Source organism: Scyliorhinus torazame, chromosome 3 (genome assembly GCF_047496885.1).
Source record: "Scyliorhinus torazame isolate Kashiwa2021f chromosome 3, sScyTor2.1, whole genome shotgun sequence".
In the NCBI taxonomy this organism is placed as follows: Eukaryota; Metazoa; Chordata; class Chondrichthyes; order Carcharhiniformes; family Scyliorhinidae; genus Scyliorhinus; species Scyliorhinus torazame.
Genome location: NC_092709.1, coordinates 201,599,307 through 201,615,268, shown reverse-complemented (window position 1 = coordinate 201,615,268; position 15,962 = coordinate 201,599,307). Strand labels below are relative to the sequence as shown.

The window sequence follows — 15,962 nt, the reverse complement described above, 5'->3', positions numbered from 1 at the left end:
AAATGTATGGGTTAAAAGTGGAGAAAATTTGAATGCAATAAAAAACTAAATTCAAACCATTCTTTTCACAATGCTATCGTACAAAAACCTAGAAATGCTAGAAACATTTCTCATCATCTAGCTTTTGTAGTTCTGTTATGTATTTCCACCATATCCCAAACACACCTCCCAGCAATAAATCCTTCCATTGAGGGCTCCAAAATAAATGGAACTTAGTGCCTGCAATCCAAGTAAATACAGTGAAACTGACGTAGATTTGATTTTAAAAATGCAACTAGTGAGAAAAAGGTGTAGAAATAAGACTTGAAGTTTTAAAAGTGATACCTTCACTTGCTGCAAGACTGAGAATGGTGAATAATTCCCCTTGGACCTTTGAGGTCAGTTCAATAAGTTCACAGCATCGATTCAGGTTTTGGTCACATGAATTGACCTGTGAATCAGGCGGAGGGAAAAAAATTGAAGAACCCTTCATATTATCCAATAGAATTTTTAAAATGTTAGATACAACAAGTGAAGCTCTTCCAATTAAAATCCCCCACGTTTTTAACTGGAAGCATTCTCTCAATACTTTGCCATTGATGTTAATTCTGGAAAACTGGGTAACCAGATTTATTTTTACTCTCAACAGACAAAAAAATGCACTTACAGAGCACCTTTAATGTAGAAAACATCACAAGGTATTTCACAAAAGCATAATCAGACAAAACCATTTACACATACAAAGGGTAAGATGTTTGTAGAGTCACAAAATGTTTGGTTGAAGAGATACATTTTAAGGCGATCTAAAAAGGAGGGTGATAGTCACATTAAGGGAGCGTGTTCTAGAGCTTGAAATCTTGGTGGCTGAAGGCACAGCATGTAGTGATGGATTTTTAAAAAGTGTTTAATTTTTATAAATTTAGAGTACCGAATTAATTTTTTCCAATTAAGGGGCAATTTAGCGTGGACAATCCACCTACCCTGCACATCTTTGGGTTGTGGGGGCGAAACCCAAGCAAACATAGGGAGAATGTGCAAACTGCTCAAGGACAGTGACCCAGAGCCGGGATCGAACCTGGGACCTCAGCGTCGTGAGGCAGCAGTGCTAACCACTGTGCCCCACGTAGTGATGGCAATGCACAAGAGGTCAGAGTTAGAGGGACATATATTTATCAGAAGATGATGGGGTTGGCAAGTTAGAAAGATAGTGAGTGGCATCGGCTTTGGAGGACCAAGAGCCAATATAGGTCAATGATCACAGGGGTGATGGGATGAGTAGCATTTGGTGTGGTATGTAAAATGGGTAGCAGAGCTTTGCATAATCTGTCTTTTAAGGAAGTCTGTGTATATGAAGGAAAGCATTGGAATAGGCCAGTCCAGAGGCAAAAAGTGCACAAATGAAGGTTTGGGGGTGGATTAAGAGGTGAAAACCATCAATGCTATAAAAGTGGATACAGGCATTCTTTATGACAGAAAGAATATGGAATCAAGCTCAACAGTGACAAATGGTCTGGTTCAACTTGAGCCAGTAGAGGTTTCCAAGGGTAGATGAGGAGCTGGTGGAAGGGCTGGGAGCCCCAATTGAGATTGAGGAAATAATCGAGGGGCTGGAGGGCATGCAGTCGGGCAAGGCCCCGGGGCCTGATGGCTAACCGGTGGAATTCTATAAGAAGTTTTCAGAGATATTGAGCCCGCTGCTGGTGAGGGCATTTAATGAAGCAAGAGAGAAGGGAGTCCACCCCCCAACAATGTCGCTGGCCTTGATTTCATTGATCCTGAAACGGGAGAAGGATCCGGAGCAATGCGGGTCATACAGGCCACAACTGAATGTGGACGGCAAACTGCTGGCTAAGATACTGGCCACAAGGATAGAGGACTGTGTCCCGGGGGTGATAGGGGAAGACCAGACGGGATTTGTTAAGAGCAGGCAACTCAAGGCCAATGTTCGAAGGCTTTTAAATGTTATTATGATGCCCTCAGAAGGAGAGGAGACGGAGGTGGTGGTAGCGATGGATGCGGAGAAGGATTTTGATCGGGTGGAGTGGAATTACCTGTGGGAGGCGCTGGAAAGGTTTGGGTTTGGTGAGGGTTTTATTGACTGGGTGTGGTTGCTCTATCAGGCATCAGTAGCGAGTGTGTGTACGAACCGGCAGAGGTCAGGTTATTTTAAACTACACCGAGGGACGAGGCAAGGGTGCCCCCTCTCCCTGTTACTGTTTGCTCCGGCCATAGAGCCATTGGCCATGGTGTTAAGAGCCTCCAGGAACTGGAAAGGGCTGGTTCGGGGGGAGGGGGGGGGTTGGAGCACCGGGTCTCGCTTTACGCAGATGACCTGCTCTTGTATATTTCAGACCCGTTGGAGGGGATGGGGGAAGTAATGCGAATCCTCGGGGAATTTGGCAATTTTGCAGGGTATAAATTGAACATGGGGATAAGCGAGATGTTAGTGATCCAGGCAAGAGGACAAGAGAAGAGACTGGGAGAGCTGCCGCTTAAAATTATAGGAAAGAGCTTTCGGTATCTGGGAATCCAGGTGGCCTGGGAATGGGAGGCACTGCACAAGTTAAACCAATCCCGGCTTGTAGATCAAATGAAACGGGACTTTAAGAGATGGGACATGCTCCCGCTATCACTGGCGGGAAGGGTACAGACCGTGAAAATGACGGTCCTCCCCAGGTTTCTGTTTGTCTTTCAGTGCCTCCCCATCTTCATCCCGGAGGCCTTTTACAAGCGGGTGAATAAGGATATTTTGGGCTTTGTGTGGGCGGGTAAAACCCCGCGAGTGAAGAAAGTGTTGCTGGAGCGCAGTCGGGGTGAGGGTGGGTTGGCGCTGCCGAACTTCTGCAATTACTGCTGGGCAGCTAATATAGCCATGATTAGGAAGTGGGTAGCGGGGGGGGGGGGGCTTTCGGTGTGGGAGCGGATGGAGGTGGCGTCATGCAAAGACACAAGTTTGGGGGCACTGATAACGACACCTCTTCTGTTCTCGCCGGCCCGATACTCTACAAGTCCAGTGGTGGTGGCAGCTCGGAGGATCTGGGGGCAATTGAGGAGATATAAGAGAGTGGAGGGAGCATCGGTTTGGACCCCGATTTAAAATAATCATCGGTTTGTACCGGGTAGGCTGGATGGTGCGTTCCGGAGTTGGCAAAGGACAGGAATTAGAAGGATGGGGGATCTATTTATAGACAGGAGCTTCCCCAGCTTAAAAGGAGGATAAATTTGAATTGCCAGCAGGAAATGGGTTCAGGTATTTGTAGGTGCGAGACTTCCTGAGAAAGCAGGTTCCGGCCTTACCGCTGCTGCCACCATGGGGGATACAGGATAGAGTAGTCTCCAGTACCTGGGTGGGAGAAGGGAAGGTATCGGATATTTACCAGGAGCTCTCGGAGGTGGAGCAAACACTGGTGGAGGAGCTTCAGGGCAAGTGGGACGAGCTAGGAGGAGAGATAGAGGCGGGTCTGTGGGTGGATGCCCTAAGCAGGGTTAATACATCCTCATCATGTGCCAGGCTTAGCCTGATACAATTCAAAGTAGTCCACCGGGCACACATGATGGTGGCCCGGATGAGCATGATTTTTGGGGTAGAGGACAGGTGTGCGAAGTGCGCAGGAAGCCCAGCAAATCATGTCCACGTGTTTTGGGCATGCCCGAAGCTTAGAGGGTTTTGGCAGGGTTTTGCTAAGGCAATGTCCACGGTACTCAACACGACTGGTGCCGAGTCCAGAGGTGGCGATCTTTGGAGTGTCGGGAGTTCAGGGGGCGAAAGAGGCCAATGTTTCGGCCTTTGCCTCCCTGGTAGTCTGGAAACGGATCTTAAGGTGGAGGGACTCTAGGCCTCCCGAGTGTAGAGACCTGGGTTAGTGACATGGCTGGGTTTCTCAGTCTCGAGGAAATAAAGTTCGCCTTAAGGAGGGTCAATGGTTGGGTTCACCCGGAGGTGGCAGCCGTTCGTCGACTTTCTCGGGGAAAATTAAAATATCAGCAGATGCAATATTCGGGGTGGGGGGAGGGGGGGGGCGCGGATTGTTGTTTTATAGTTGGGGAGTGTGAAGATTGGGATGGGGGTGGAAATGTTTATTATACCATGTTTATGTCATTGTTATTATTATAAAAACTTTCAAATACCTTAATAACAATATATATATATATTTTTTTAAAAGATCAATAGCGAGGATCCTTAAAAATGTGGGCCATTTTCCATATATTAAGAGCCTCCTCCCATCGAAAGCAGACATAGATGTCAAATTGCACCATCGCCTCCAGTGTACCAGCTCAGCCTTCGACTGGCTGAGGAAGAGTTTTTGAGAACAAGAATCTTAAGCCCGAGATTAACGAATGAAAAGGTCATGGTTTACCAGGCAGCAGTGATCCCTGTGCTCCTATTTGCTACGGAGACATGGGACAACCTAAAGCAGGCAGCTCAAAACACGGAGTATTACCATCGGTGCCTTGGAGTGGCAAGAAAGACAGTCCAACAGCAATATCCTCTCCCAAGCCAACTTGCCCAATATCAAGGTGTTAATCACTCAAAGCTAATTCTAATGCAGGACATGTAGTTCGTATGTCTCACACCAAACTCCCAAAGCAGCTGCTCTGTCACGCACGAGTCTCCCAGGTCAGCGGAATTGCTTTAAAGATATACACAAAGCATCGATGAAGAGGTCAAACATCTCTGCCAACTCATGATAGACCGTCACTTGGGACCAACTAAAAAGGAGAAGGCTCATCTCGGAATGCACAAACCCCAGCAGAATATTTTATCAGGAATGTGCCAAAGCAAAGTGAAGATATCAGAGGGAATGCACAAACCTCCAACAAACCATAGACCCAACCCTTCAAGCACCACCTCGACCACATGTGGTAAAGTCTGCATATGGCACATTGGATTCTGAAAGGGCTGATAAGTCCATCGAACCAGAGTTGAAACAAGTCATCCTTGATCCCGAGGGTCTGCCTAAAAGAAGAGGGTGTGGGATGTTCACTGTTTACAAGAAAAGTGAATGAATTGCTAGTTTACAATCTTTGTGGAAAAAAAAATTCCAAATACCATGTTAATCGCCTTTTGTCCCGTGACCTTTTGCCCCATACCTGTGTGAATACATTTTGTTATAAAGCCCCAAAATTTAAGAGTTCCTCTTTCTGATAGAGTAATCAAATGGTGTATCGCCAAAATGTCAGTTGATATTGAACAGATGCTTCAGGATAAACTAGAAATGAGTGGAAGATTTGTCCTGCATATTGATGACTCCACAGATATTAGCGGACATTGTCAGCCCTTAGCCAATGCCAAATATGCTGATAGGGATTCAATCCAAGAGAATTTCTACTTTTGTAAAGAATTGCCTGGTTATGCAATCGGAGAGGAAACCTTTTGTCTCACAATTGTCGATCTGGAGGAAAACAATCTTAAATGCGCCACATTCAGTAGCATCTGAACTGACAGAGCAGCTTCCATAATGGGAAAAGTCAAAGGATCCGCAAGTAAGGTGAAAAAACAGATTCCGGACATCTCGGCCAGCCACTGCATCCTGCACCGTGAACCCCTTTTTGCCAAAACAATGGCACCCGAGTTAACTGTAGTGTTAGGCCAAACAGTGGAGATCGTAAATTATGTGAAGTCATGTCCTTTGAAATCGTGCTATTTTGTGTGACGAAATGGTGGCCAGGTAGCAGGGTTTACTCATGCATACAGACTGCAATGACTATCTCTGAGAAATAGTCTCATGTTTATGAGCTCTGTATCGCACTGAAAGAGTTTTCAGCTCTGCATGAATTTCCACACAAAGATTTAATATGTGATGTTTCTTGGTGTGCTCAGCTTGCATATCTTTCAGATATATTCAGCCATCTGAATGAGCTGAATGTTAACATGCAGGGGGAAAATTTGAACATTCTGACTGCCACAGATAAGCTTCAGATCAAAACTGGCCCTTTGGCAGGAAAAAGTGACAAGTGACAAGATTGAGATGTTTGAGCTAGCCTCATCAAATCCTGCTGACAAAATCATACTCAACCTCATCTCCACACATCTTAAAACTCCACAATAGAAATTTGAATGCTACTTCCTCCTCCACAAGTATGGAAGACTCTGACTGGGTACTTGATCCATTTAGTTTACTTTCCTTTGAATCATCAAAGACATTGTCATTAAAAGAATAAGAGGAATTTGCAGAGTTCAGAATGGATCGTACTTTGAAACTGAATTTTGCAGAGATTCCGCTGGACACATTTTGGCTGCTTGCGGGACAAAAATATCCATTTGTTTCAGGTTGGGCTATCGCAGTACTCTTACCCTTTCCCACAACCTACCTGAGCGAGTTGGAATTCTCAACACTAGTTTATGTAAAAAACAAAGGGAGGGAGGCCTGTCAGTGAAGCAAGACCTGGGAGTTTCCCTGTCATCAGTTCCTCCCCAGATAAAGAGACTGTTCACAGAAACAGGTGTCACATTAACATTATCGGTAAGATGCAGAGCATTTCCTTCGTTTATGAACTATCACACTGAGACTTAAATAAACCTGTAAACAATTTAAATCTTTAATGGGAAACATTTTTAAATTGTGTACATTTTAATAAAAATTTCACATGCAACTGGCGATTTGGCTTTCAGTGTAAAATTCTTAATCTGATGATATGTATTAGATGGTGGCTTGATGTGTTTTTAGGAGGTTCTAGAGATAAAAGGGCTTTTACTAGAGTGCATAGGATGTGAGATTGAATTTTTTTTAGAATACAAAGACGTGCTGTGACAGATGAAAGGTTGAGAACCACTGCTTTAGATGGTGTGAAGTATAATCCTATCTGCCCACCTCCCTTTCCCCTGTGAAAGAGTCAGTCAGATTTAGGGCATCATCACTTCTGGCATGTCACCTGCTGCCCCTCGGCATTGGTAGCATTTGGACTGAATTCTGAATATTAATGATTTAAGAAAATATTTTGTTAAAACATGCAGTGAAGTAATTTGAGAAAGAAATTAAGAGTCAAACGGCGCTCCTTCCTTGTTCTCCAGCATTCTGGTGAATACCACATGCTAGACAGTATATTTAACTGGGTGCAATAGTTTTTGGCTGGTTCAGCTACTTGTATGGTTTTGCAAAAAATAGATAATCATATATGATGAATACCTAGGAAATGTTCAACTCCTTCCATGGGCCACTCACCAGCCACACCCCGCCAAACCGAAAAGGTGCACATTAGGTATGTTTTGTAAGGGCCCCGAAGAATCCAGCACGAGTTTTAAAGGATACAAAATAATAAAGTTTATTTACTATAACAATATATACATAGCAGTAACTTCCCTTGCTACCTTCTCCTTCCTCCTGGTTCCTGGACTGGCCAGCTTATTTATAGTAGGAGTTTCTCCGCCCCCCTCATTGGGGAAGTTCATACTCCCATAGGATTGTGGGATAGTCATTAGTCCCCAGCCAATCGTCAGTAGGCAGGTTATAACATCCCTCCCCCCCAAAATCCAAGGAATCCACCGTAGGCCCTGGCGAAGGAAGGCGTCGAACTAGTTTGGCCGCAGGCCGGACGCCATTTGCACGCGGCGCTGGATTAGGCGGCGTATAACGAGACGGAGACCGGCGCTTCCGTGATGAACGGCGCGGTTGTAAATCCACGGCCTGTGGACCCGAGGATTCCCCCTCTGATTCATCCTGTGTCTCCATCTTGGAGTCAGAGTCTGCTGCCTCCGTCATGTCAGCGTCTCTGTCCCCATTCGGTCCAGTCATGACCTGCGCAGGCTTTGAGTGAGGCACCAGTGGAAGATTTGGAGGACTACCTTCCCTTGTTTCTGGTCTTTACCGCTGTTGAACTGAGCTCCGGGGGCGGGGAATCTTTTGCGGGGATGATCTTCTGGACCGGACGTGGTCTACATGTTTTCGCTGGAGACGACCCTGGGCTTGCACTTGGTACGATATAGGGCCCGTTTGGCGAAAGATTACCCCAGGAACCCATTGGGCACCACCAGCAAAATTCCGCACGAATACTGGGTCACCGGGCGCAAACTGCCGAATCGGACGATGCTGAGACAATCCGGGTCCCTGCCATTCTTGTGTGTGGCGTACTTTTGCGCCAATGTCCGGGAAGACCATACTAAGGCGGGTGCGAAGTCTCCGGCCCATTAGGAGTTCTGCGGGAGCTACCCCAGTCACTGTATGGGGGGTGGTCCTGTACATAAACAAAAACCGAGCCAGTCTCGTGTCCATTGATCCGGAAGACTGCTTCTTTAGGCCTCTTTTGAATGTTTGCACTGCACGCTCTGCCAACCCATTTGAAGCCGGGTGGTAAGAGGCAGTGCGGATATGGCGGATGCCGTTCATCTTTGTAAACCTAGCAAACTCCTCACTCGTGAATGGAGTGCCATTATCCGTGACCAGCACCTCGGGGAGGCCATGCGTGCTAAATGATAAACGCATTTTTTCAATTGTTGCGCAGGACGTTGTCCCCTGCATCTTATGCACCTCCAGCCATTTGGACTGGGCGTCAATTAGTAGAAGGAACATGGATCCCTGAAAAGGGCCTGCGAAATCTGCATGTAAGCGTGCCCAAGGCCGCCCTGGCCATTCCCAGTGATGTAGGGGCGCGGCCGGCGGAAGCTTCTGATGCTCCTGGCAAATGGAGCAGTTTTGGGCCACCTTCTCAATGTCAGTGTCGAGGCCTGGCCACCAGACATAACTCCGGGCCAACATTTTCATCTTGGTCACGCCCGGATGCCCATTGTGCAAGTCTGATAATATCAGCTCCTGGCCTTTTTCCCGGGACAACCACACGCGTCCCCCACAAGAGGATGCCGTCTTCCACGCTGAACTCTGACAGCTTGGAGGAAAATGCCCGCAACTCGCCTGGGAGCTGTCTATGCTGCCCACCATACAGGACTATGTGCCGAACCTTTGACAGGACTGGCTCCGTCTGGGTCCACTCACGGATCTGTGATGCCGTGACAGGCGAGGTGTCCATAAAATTTAGGGTTGCAACCACCTCACCGGTCGTGGGGGTCGACATGGGGCCGGTCGATAAAGGCAATCGGCTCAGTGCGTCGGCATTTGCTATCTGCGTACCTGGTTTGTGCTCCAGAGAATACTCATATGCAGCAAGTAACAAAGCCCAGCGCTGGATCCGTGCAGAAGCAATGGGCGGTATCGGCTTATCCTCTCTGAAGAGTCCCAGCAGGGGCTTATGATCAGTCACGATAGTGAAATGGCGGCCGTACACATACTGGTGGAAGCGTTTCACCGCGAAAACCACTGCCAGGCCCTCCTTCTCGATCTGCGCGTACTTCTTCTCCGCTGCAGTCAATGTGCGGGAGGCGAAAGCTATCGGTCGCTCGGCCCCGTTCTCCATCTTGTGGGACAGGACAGCCCCAATACCATACGGGGATGCATCACATGTGACGAGCAAAGGCTTTCCCGGATCATAGTGGGTTAGTAACCCAGGCGACGACAATTGTTGCTTTACCCGCCGGAAAGCGGTTTCTTGCGGCTGACCCCAAACCCAGGTGTGATTTTTCTTTAGCAGCAGGGGTAAGGGGGCCAGCGTAGTTGCCAGATTGGGGAGAAACTTCCCGTAATAGTTTACGAGACCGAGAAAAGAACGAAGATGCGAAGTGTCAGTCGGGGTGGGGGCATGTTGAATTGCACGCACCTTCTCTGCGACGGGGTGCAGACCCTCGCGGTCCACCCGATAACCTAGGTAGACTACTTCTTTTGCCTGAAATACGCACTGTGTGACGTAAACGGACTCCAGCCTCCGAAAGGCGTTTAAGGACAGCCTCCAGATTTTCCAAATGCTCTTGCTCCGACCTCCCTGTAATCAACACGTCATCTAGGTAGACAGCCACACGTGGTAAACCTCTCAAAATGCCCTCCATAACACGTTGAAAAATTGCGCAGGCAGAGGATACTCCAAAGGGCAACCGTGTATATTCATACAGGCCCCGGTGTGTGTTAACTGTTACATATGGTCAGGAGGCAGGGTCCAGCTCCAACTGCAGGTAGGCGTGACTCATATCTAATTTTGTGAATGAGAGTCCGCCTGCAAGTTTCGCGTAGAGATCCTCTATGCGAGGCATTGGGTATCGGTCGAGTCGGGAAACTGTATTCACTGTAAGTTTATAGTCACCACACAAGCGAACTGTGGCATCTGGCTTCATTACTGGCACAATTGGTGCTGCCCAGTCAGCAAAACGGACGACCCAAACTCTCCAAACGAGTGAGCTCCCCTTCTACCTTCTCGAGCAAAGCGTAAGGCACTGGGCGCGCCCGGAAATAGCGCGGTGTGGCTCCTGGTTCAACTTGGATACGGGCTACGGCCCCTTTTATTTTCCCCAGACCAGGCTGGAATACCTCTGGGTATCGTCCTAGCACCTCAGTCAATCCTCCAGAAACTGTTTGGAGGATGTGCAGCCATTGCAACCGCAAATGGCGCAACCAGTCCCGACCCAACAGGCTGGGCCCATGGCCACGCACTACGATAAGTGGGAAACGCCCCTCCTGGCGTCCATAGACAACAGGGGTCATTGTAGCTCCTGCAATGTCCAGTGGTTCCCCAGTGTAGGTGGCCAACCTGGCCTGTGAGTCAGTTAGTGTAAGGGTCTGTATACCCTGCTTGATGCGGTCGAATGTCCTCTGGGCGATCACGGAGACCGCTGCGCCAGTATCCAACTCCATCTCCAGCGGGTGGCCATTGACCCGTACTGTCACCTTAATGGGGGCCACACGGGGAGCTGCCACACAATGCAGCTGCAGGCAGTCGTCCTCCGTCTCCACGTCCTCAGGAGTGGTTGCCGCAGGTTCATCCACATGGAAGGTACAGCCTCTGGGCTGGTCCCAGTTACGGCCCCTGTGCTGGTCCCAGTTTCGGTCGGAACGACGGCGCCTCTGGCGTCCCCAGGACCGCCGCCCGCGACGGGGTCGGCGCCTACAAGTCTGACACGGACATGGCTCCTCATCCATTGGCTCTGGAGAAGGCTCCCTTCGGGGAGGAATGTCCGATGGCCACTGGCGTCGGTCTGGTCGTTGCCTCGCCCAAGGTACCGCAGGAGTGCGGGGGGGGACGTTTTTGGGCGGAAAGGGTTTCGCCCCAAGGCATGCACTTCCATTCCCTGTAGCTCCTGTACTCCTCGCTCTGCGCTCTCTCGGGACAAGACTATTTGTATTGCCTGTTGAAAAGTCAATGTTGGCTCCGCTAACAACTTTCTCTGGGTGGCCGCATTGTTAATACCGCAAACCAAACGGTCGCGTAACATTTCTGACAAGGTCTCACCATAGTCACAGTATTCCGCAATCCCGCGTAGCCTGGATGAAAAAATCGGCAAGGGATTCTCCAGGGGTCCTCTCAGCGGTATTAAACCGTTAACGCTGGACTATCGTGGACAGGGTTGGGTTAAAGTGTTGCCCCACTATATTCACAAGTTCGTCAAACGTTTTGGTGTCCGGCGCAGCTGGGTACGTAAGGCTCCTAATCACCCTAAACGTATGCGGCCCGCAGGCGGTGAGCAATATGACCACCTGGCGCTCATTTTCAGTGATATTGTTTGCCCGGAAATAGTAACGCATCCGTTGCGTGTACTGGTTCCAGCTTTCCAGCGCAGCATCAAAAACATCCAAACGTCCGTACAGAGGCATGGTATAATAGAAAACAACTTCCAACCTGTATCCAACAAAAATCCAGGGAGGTGGCTTCAGCTTTTACCTTCGTCGCCAGTTTTGTAAGGGCCCCGAAGAATCCAGCACGAGTTTTAAGGACACAAAATAATAAAGTTTATTTACTATAACACTATCTACATAGCAGTAACTTCCCTTGCTACCTTCTCCTTCCTCCTGGTTCCTGGACTGGCCAGCTTATTTATAGTAGGAGTTTCTCCGCCCCCCTCATTGGGGAAGTTCATACTCCCATAGGATTGTGGGATAGTCATTCGTCCCCAGCCAATCGTCAGTAGGCAGGTTATAACAGTATGAATCAAAGTGAGGAAACTCTGGGCCTTTAGTGTTTCTACTCCCAAAAATAAACTATGACAGAGCACCCTAAAACAACATTTGACGTAAAGCTACCGATAAGGCTACAAGTGTGATAACTACAGGAATATTCCTCAATTTATGAGACAAGTAATCGTTCGTGCATGCTGGTCAAAGGAATGTGGTTAATCAGACTGGTAAAAAGTTAGTAGATATTTCTTTAATAAATGGATATCATTCTAAAACGGACAAAACTGCTGACGGTAAATTAAACCATTGTAACAATAATCATGAAAGACTTCTCCAATTGGTTGATTTAAATGTTTTGAAAATTATTACTAGTGTCCAATATTTATGGGGTGAAATCACACATACTCGATTAAAATAAAACTAAGCAATTGGTCAATTTTAGTGCCCATGTAAAATTCCAAATGTTCACTGATTTAGCTAATCCTGTTAAAGAGACATGTATCGACTGCATACGATAATGCAAATACTATATTTCCTGAAACTCGATCCTAAGTGGAAATTTAAAAAACGAAACTAACTCAAGTTGCTGTAGTTTATTTTCCTGAAAGGCTGCCTGAAAAATGTCACAACTATTTATACTTTATTCTTCACTAATTAGGGTACTGATGTCAACTTCATTTGACACGTCAGTGCCAAGTGTATTTAAACAGTTTTGACCGAAGGAGGAAAAATACATTTGAGTGTAGCTACAGAAAATGTGTTGCAATTTTACCGGGACTGGTTTCTACATTGCCATAGCAACGGGCGTCCTTAGTTACCAAACTCCCGGGAAATCTCCATGCGAACTTGGCAAAATCTTTCACAAAACCCTCAGCAGGACACATCGGAATGTCTAAAAACAAGCTGCCAGATATTTGCAGCTGCAGTCTCCCACATTAAATAGTAAAAAAATAATGATCAAAATCAAGATTGATCATTTGTGGATCACGTGAGATTAAATCCCGTGTGTGTCTGTTTGCTCCATTCAATGCAAACTAGATCTTATATGAATGTTTTCAAATAGTTTATTCATGGAAAACGTTACAATCATTTTGCAACTGGTGCGCTTCGATTTTATGATGGTCTGGCAAAAGAAAATGCTGTCAGATCTTGCAGAGCATTTTTCTTCCATGCTTCCAGAGACTGCCGTGATTTTTAAAAAAAGAATGAAAGTAAAATAAAACTCACGTGGTAATCTTTGTACCAGGTTTCAAGTTTATTCTGCAGCAGTTTATAGGTCGTCGTATTGACCAACCTTCGCAAGGTGTCAGCCATGGCTGAGATGCAGGCGCTCCGAGTTCCTGGGGCCGGCCACACGCGCACACACACAACTGGGACCCACAGCCAGCTGAGCCAGAGTGCTCTCTGAGCTATTTATACAAGGGTTGGCGGGATTGCTATGTGCTTTTGGTGTCAGGGACGCTACGCTTGCGCCCTGCTCCCACCGCTGTTTTTTAGTTGTAGCAACGCTATTTTTTCTTCGCTGCTGGCAATCTTGTCACGACCTGCTCAGTTCTTATTGTGTTGGACCATTCAGAAATTGCACCCCCCCCCCTTCAGCAAAATATCGCATTGCCTTTCTAGCAAGAGGAATCCTCATTGACAATTTTTAACGATGATAGTAATTTCTCTGAATGCCTAACTGTCTTGATTTTTTTAAACCGCGAGTCTTAACATTGAAGAAGTGTGTCGTCTTTTTCACACGCTTTTGCTGTCCCTTGCAAACAGAACCATATAAACCCTACAGTGCAGACAGAAGAATGCCATTCAGCCCATCGAGTCTGCATCTACCTTCTGAAGGAGCACCTTACCCAGGCCCACTCCCCCACCCTTACCCACATCTTTGACTGTGGGAGGAAACCGGAGGAAACACACACAGACAAGGGTAAAATAGAGTATGAGAGTAAGCTTGCAGGGAACTAAAAACTGACTGTAAAATTTCTATATGTATGTGAAGAGAAAAATATTGGTGAAGACACATATAGGCCCCTTACAGTCAGAAACAGGAATTTATGATGGGGAACATGGAAATGGCTGGCCAACATGTTTTGATTCTGTCTCCGCAAAGGAGGGCACAAATAACATCCCAGAAATGTTGAGGAACGCAGCTTTAGGGAGAGGGAGGAACTGAAGATAGTTAGTATTAGTAGAATCAAAGAATCCGTCAATGCAGAAGGAGGCCATTCAGCCCATCAAGTCTTTACCAACCCTCTGAAGAGCACCTCACCTAGGCCCACTCCCCGGCCTCAGCTCCGTAACCCCACCTAACCTGCAGGCCTTTGGACATTAAGGGTCAATTTAGCATGGCCAATCCACCTAACCTGCGTGTCTTTGGACACTAAGTGGCAATTTAGCATGGCCAATCCACCTAACCTGCACATCTTTGGACTGTGGGAGGAAACCAAAGCACCCGGAGGAAACCCATGCAGATATGGGGAGAACGTGCAAACTCCACACAGTCACCCAAGGCTGAAATTGAACCCGGCTCTCTGGTGCAGTGAGGCAGCTATACTAACCGCTGTGCCAAATGGTGCTGGGAAAATTGATGGGGTTGAAAGGCGATAAATCCTCAAGACCTGATAATCTACATTCCAGACTACTTAAGGAGTGACCCTAGAATAGTGGATGCATTGGTGGCCAACTTCCAAGGTTCCATAGATTCTTGAACAGTTCCTACAGATTGGAGGGTAGCTAATGTAACCCCACTATTTAAAAAGGAAAGTAGAGGAAAGTAGAGGAATTATAGACCAATCCGTCTGATGTTGATAATGGGGAAAATTCTAGTCTATTATTAAAGATTTTATAGCACTTGGAAAACAGTGATAAAATCAGACAGAGTCAGCATGGATTTACGAAAGGGAAACCATGCTTGACAAATCTACTGGAATTCATTGAGGATATAACTAGTAGAGTTGAAGAGGGGGAGACAGTAGGTGCGGTTTATTTGGACTTCCACAAGGCTTTCAACAACGTCCCACATAAGACACTAGTGTGTTAAATCAAAGTGCATGTGATTCGGGGGTAGTGTATTGAGATGAATAGAAAACTGGTTGGCAGATAGGAAACTAAAAGTAGGAAAGACAGCTCTTTTTCTAAATGGCAAGCACTGACTAATGACGTATCGCAGGGATCGGTGCTGGGACCCAACTATTCACTATATATGGGCGCTCCTTAAAGTTACTATGAATTATAAAATACTTTCACCATCTTCCTGACTACAGCGAGAATCCTTCAACCAACTTCCTCCCCTCCAATTCCTTTGGATGTATGGCACAAGTGATCCCCTTAGCCACAATGCAGCTTTGAGTTTTTCGTTTTTACTGGACTGACTTCCCAAATGGTGGCTTGTACAGTCTGAAAAATCATGAATCCCTGTTCCTGCAGCCCATTCAGCTTCGCCACGTGTACGATCTATGCAACTGAGACTCTACCCCTTCAACGGCAAGCAAATTTTCAAACTATAGATCTTCTCATTCACGATTGTAGTCGTTCTTTAAAAAAACCTTCAGCATTGGCGGCTTGCTTTGCCTGACGTGTGTGTATCTGGCCCCAAGAATCTTTCTCTGCTCTCGACGCCATCGCCACTGCTTTTGTCGCTGATTTTATTTTATTGTTCAGCAATTCTGTTTTCTTGTCTCAATCCTCACCATCAGTTTTCTCTTTAATTATATCTTTGAGTTTGCCGCAAATAGAAAAGATATGGAGGCGCCCACGCTTTGAATTCTAACAAACACGATGAGAAGTTTTATAGGGATGTTGCTCACGCAATCTAAGATGAAGAACTGAAGCTCGCGCAAACACTCACTGCTGACATCATTGCACATCACGTGACGCTGCACAAGCAGGATGTATTCTCTAATACAAAATTTGACATCCTTGTGTTTGTCCTGATGAACGCCAGATGAAAAGCTTCGGCAACATACCTTTTTAGGAATATACTAGATCATGATTTTGTTTTAAGATCCATTCACAGGATGTATGCGTCACTGGCTAGCTAAGCATAGCACTTATTGTCCA

At 46.8% G+C, this 15,962-nt stretch overlaps 1 protein-coding gene across 1 annotated transcript in view; it reads right to left on the bottom strand.

Annotated features, from left to right (window-relative positions):
* spata18 (spermatogenesis associated 18) overlaps nucleotides 1–13,318 on the bottom strand; it is a 210,914-nt gene extending 197,596 nt beyond the window's left edge. The window contains exons 1-2 of the mRNA XM_072496752.1: nucleotides 13,134–13,318; nucleotides 325–430 (exon numbers count right to left, since the gene is read on the bottom strand). Of these exons, the coding sequence (XP_072352853.1) occupies nucleotides 325–430; nucleotides 13,134–13,220 (193 nt within the window). The 5' untranslated portion in view covers nucleotides 13,221–13,318. The remainder of the gene's footprint in view (nucleotides 1–324; nucleotides 431–13,133) is intronic.
* Between the last annotated feature and the right edge of the window lie 2,644 nt (nucleotides 13,319–15,962).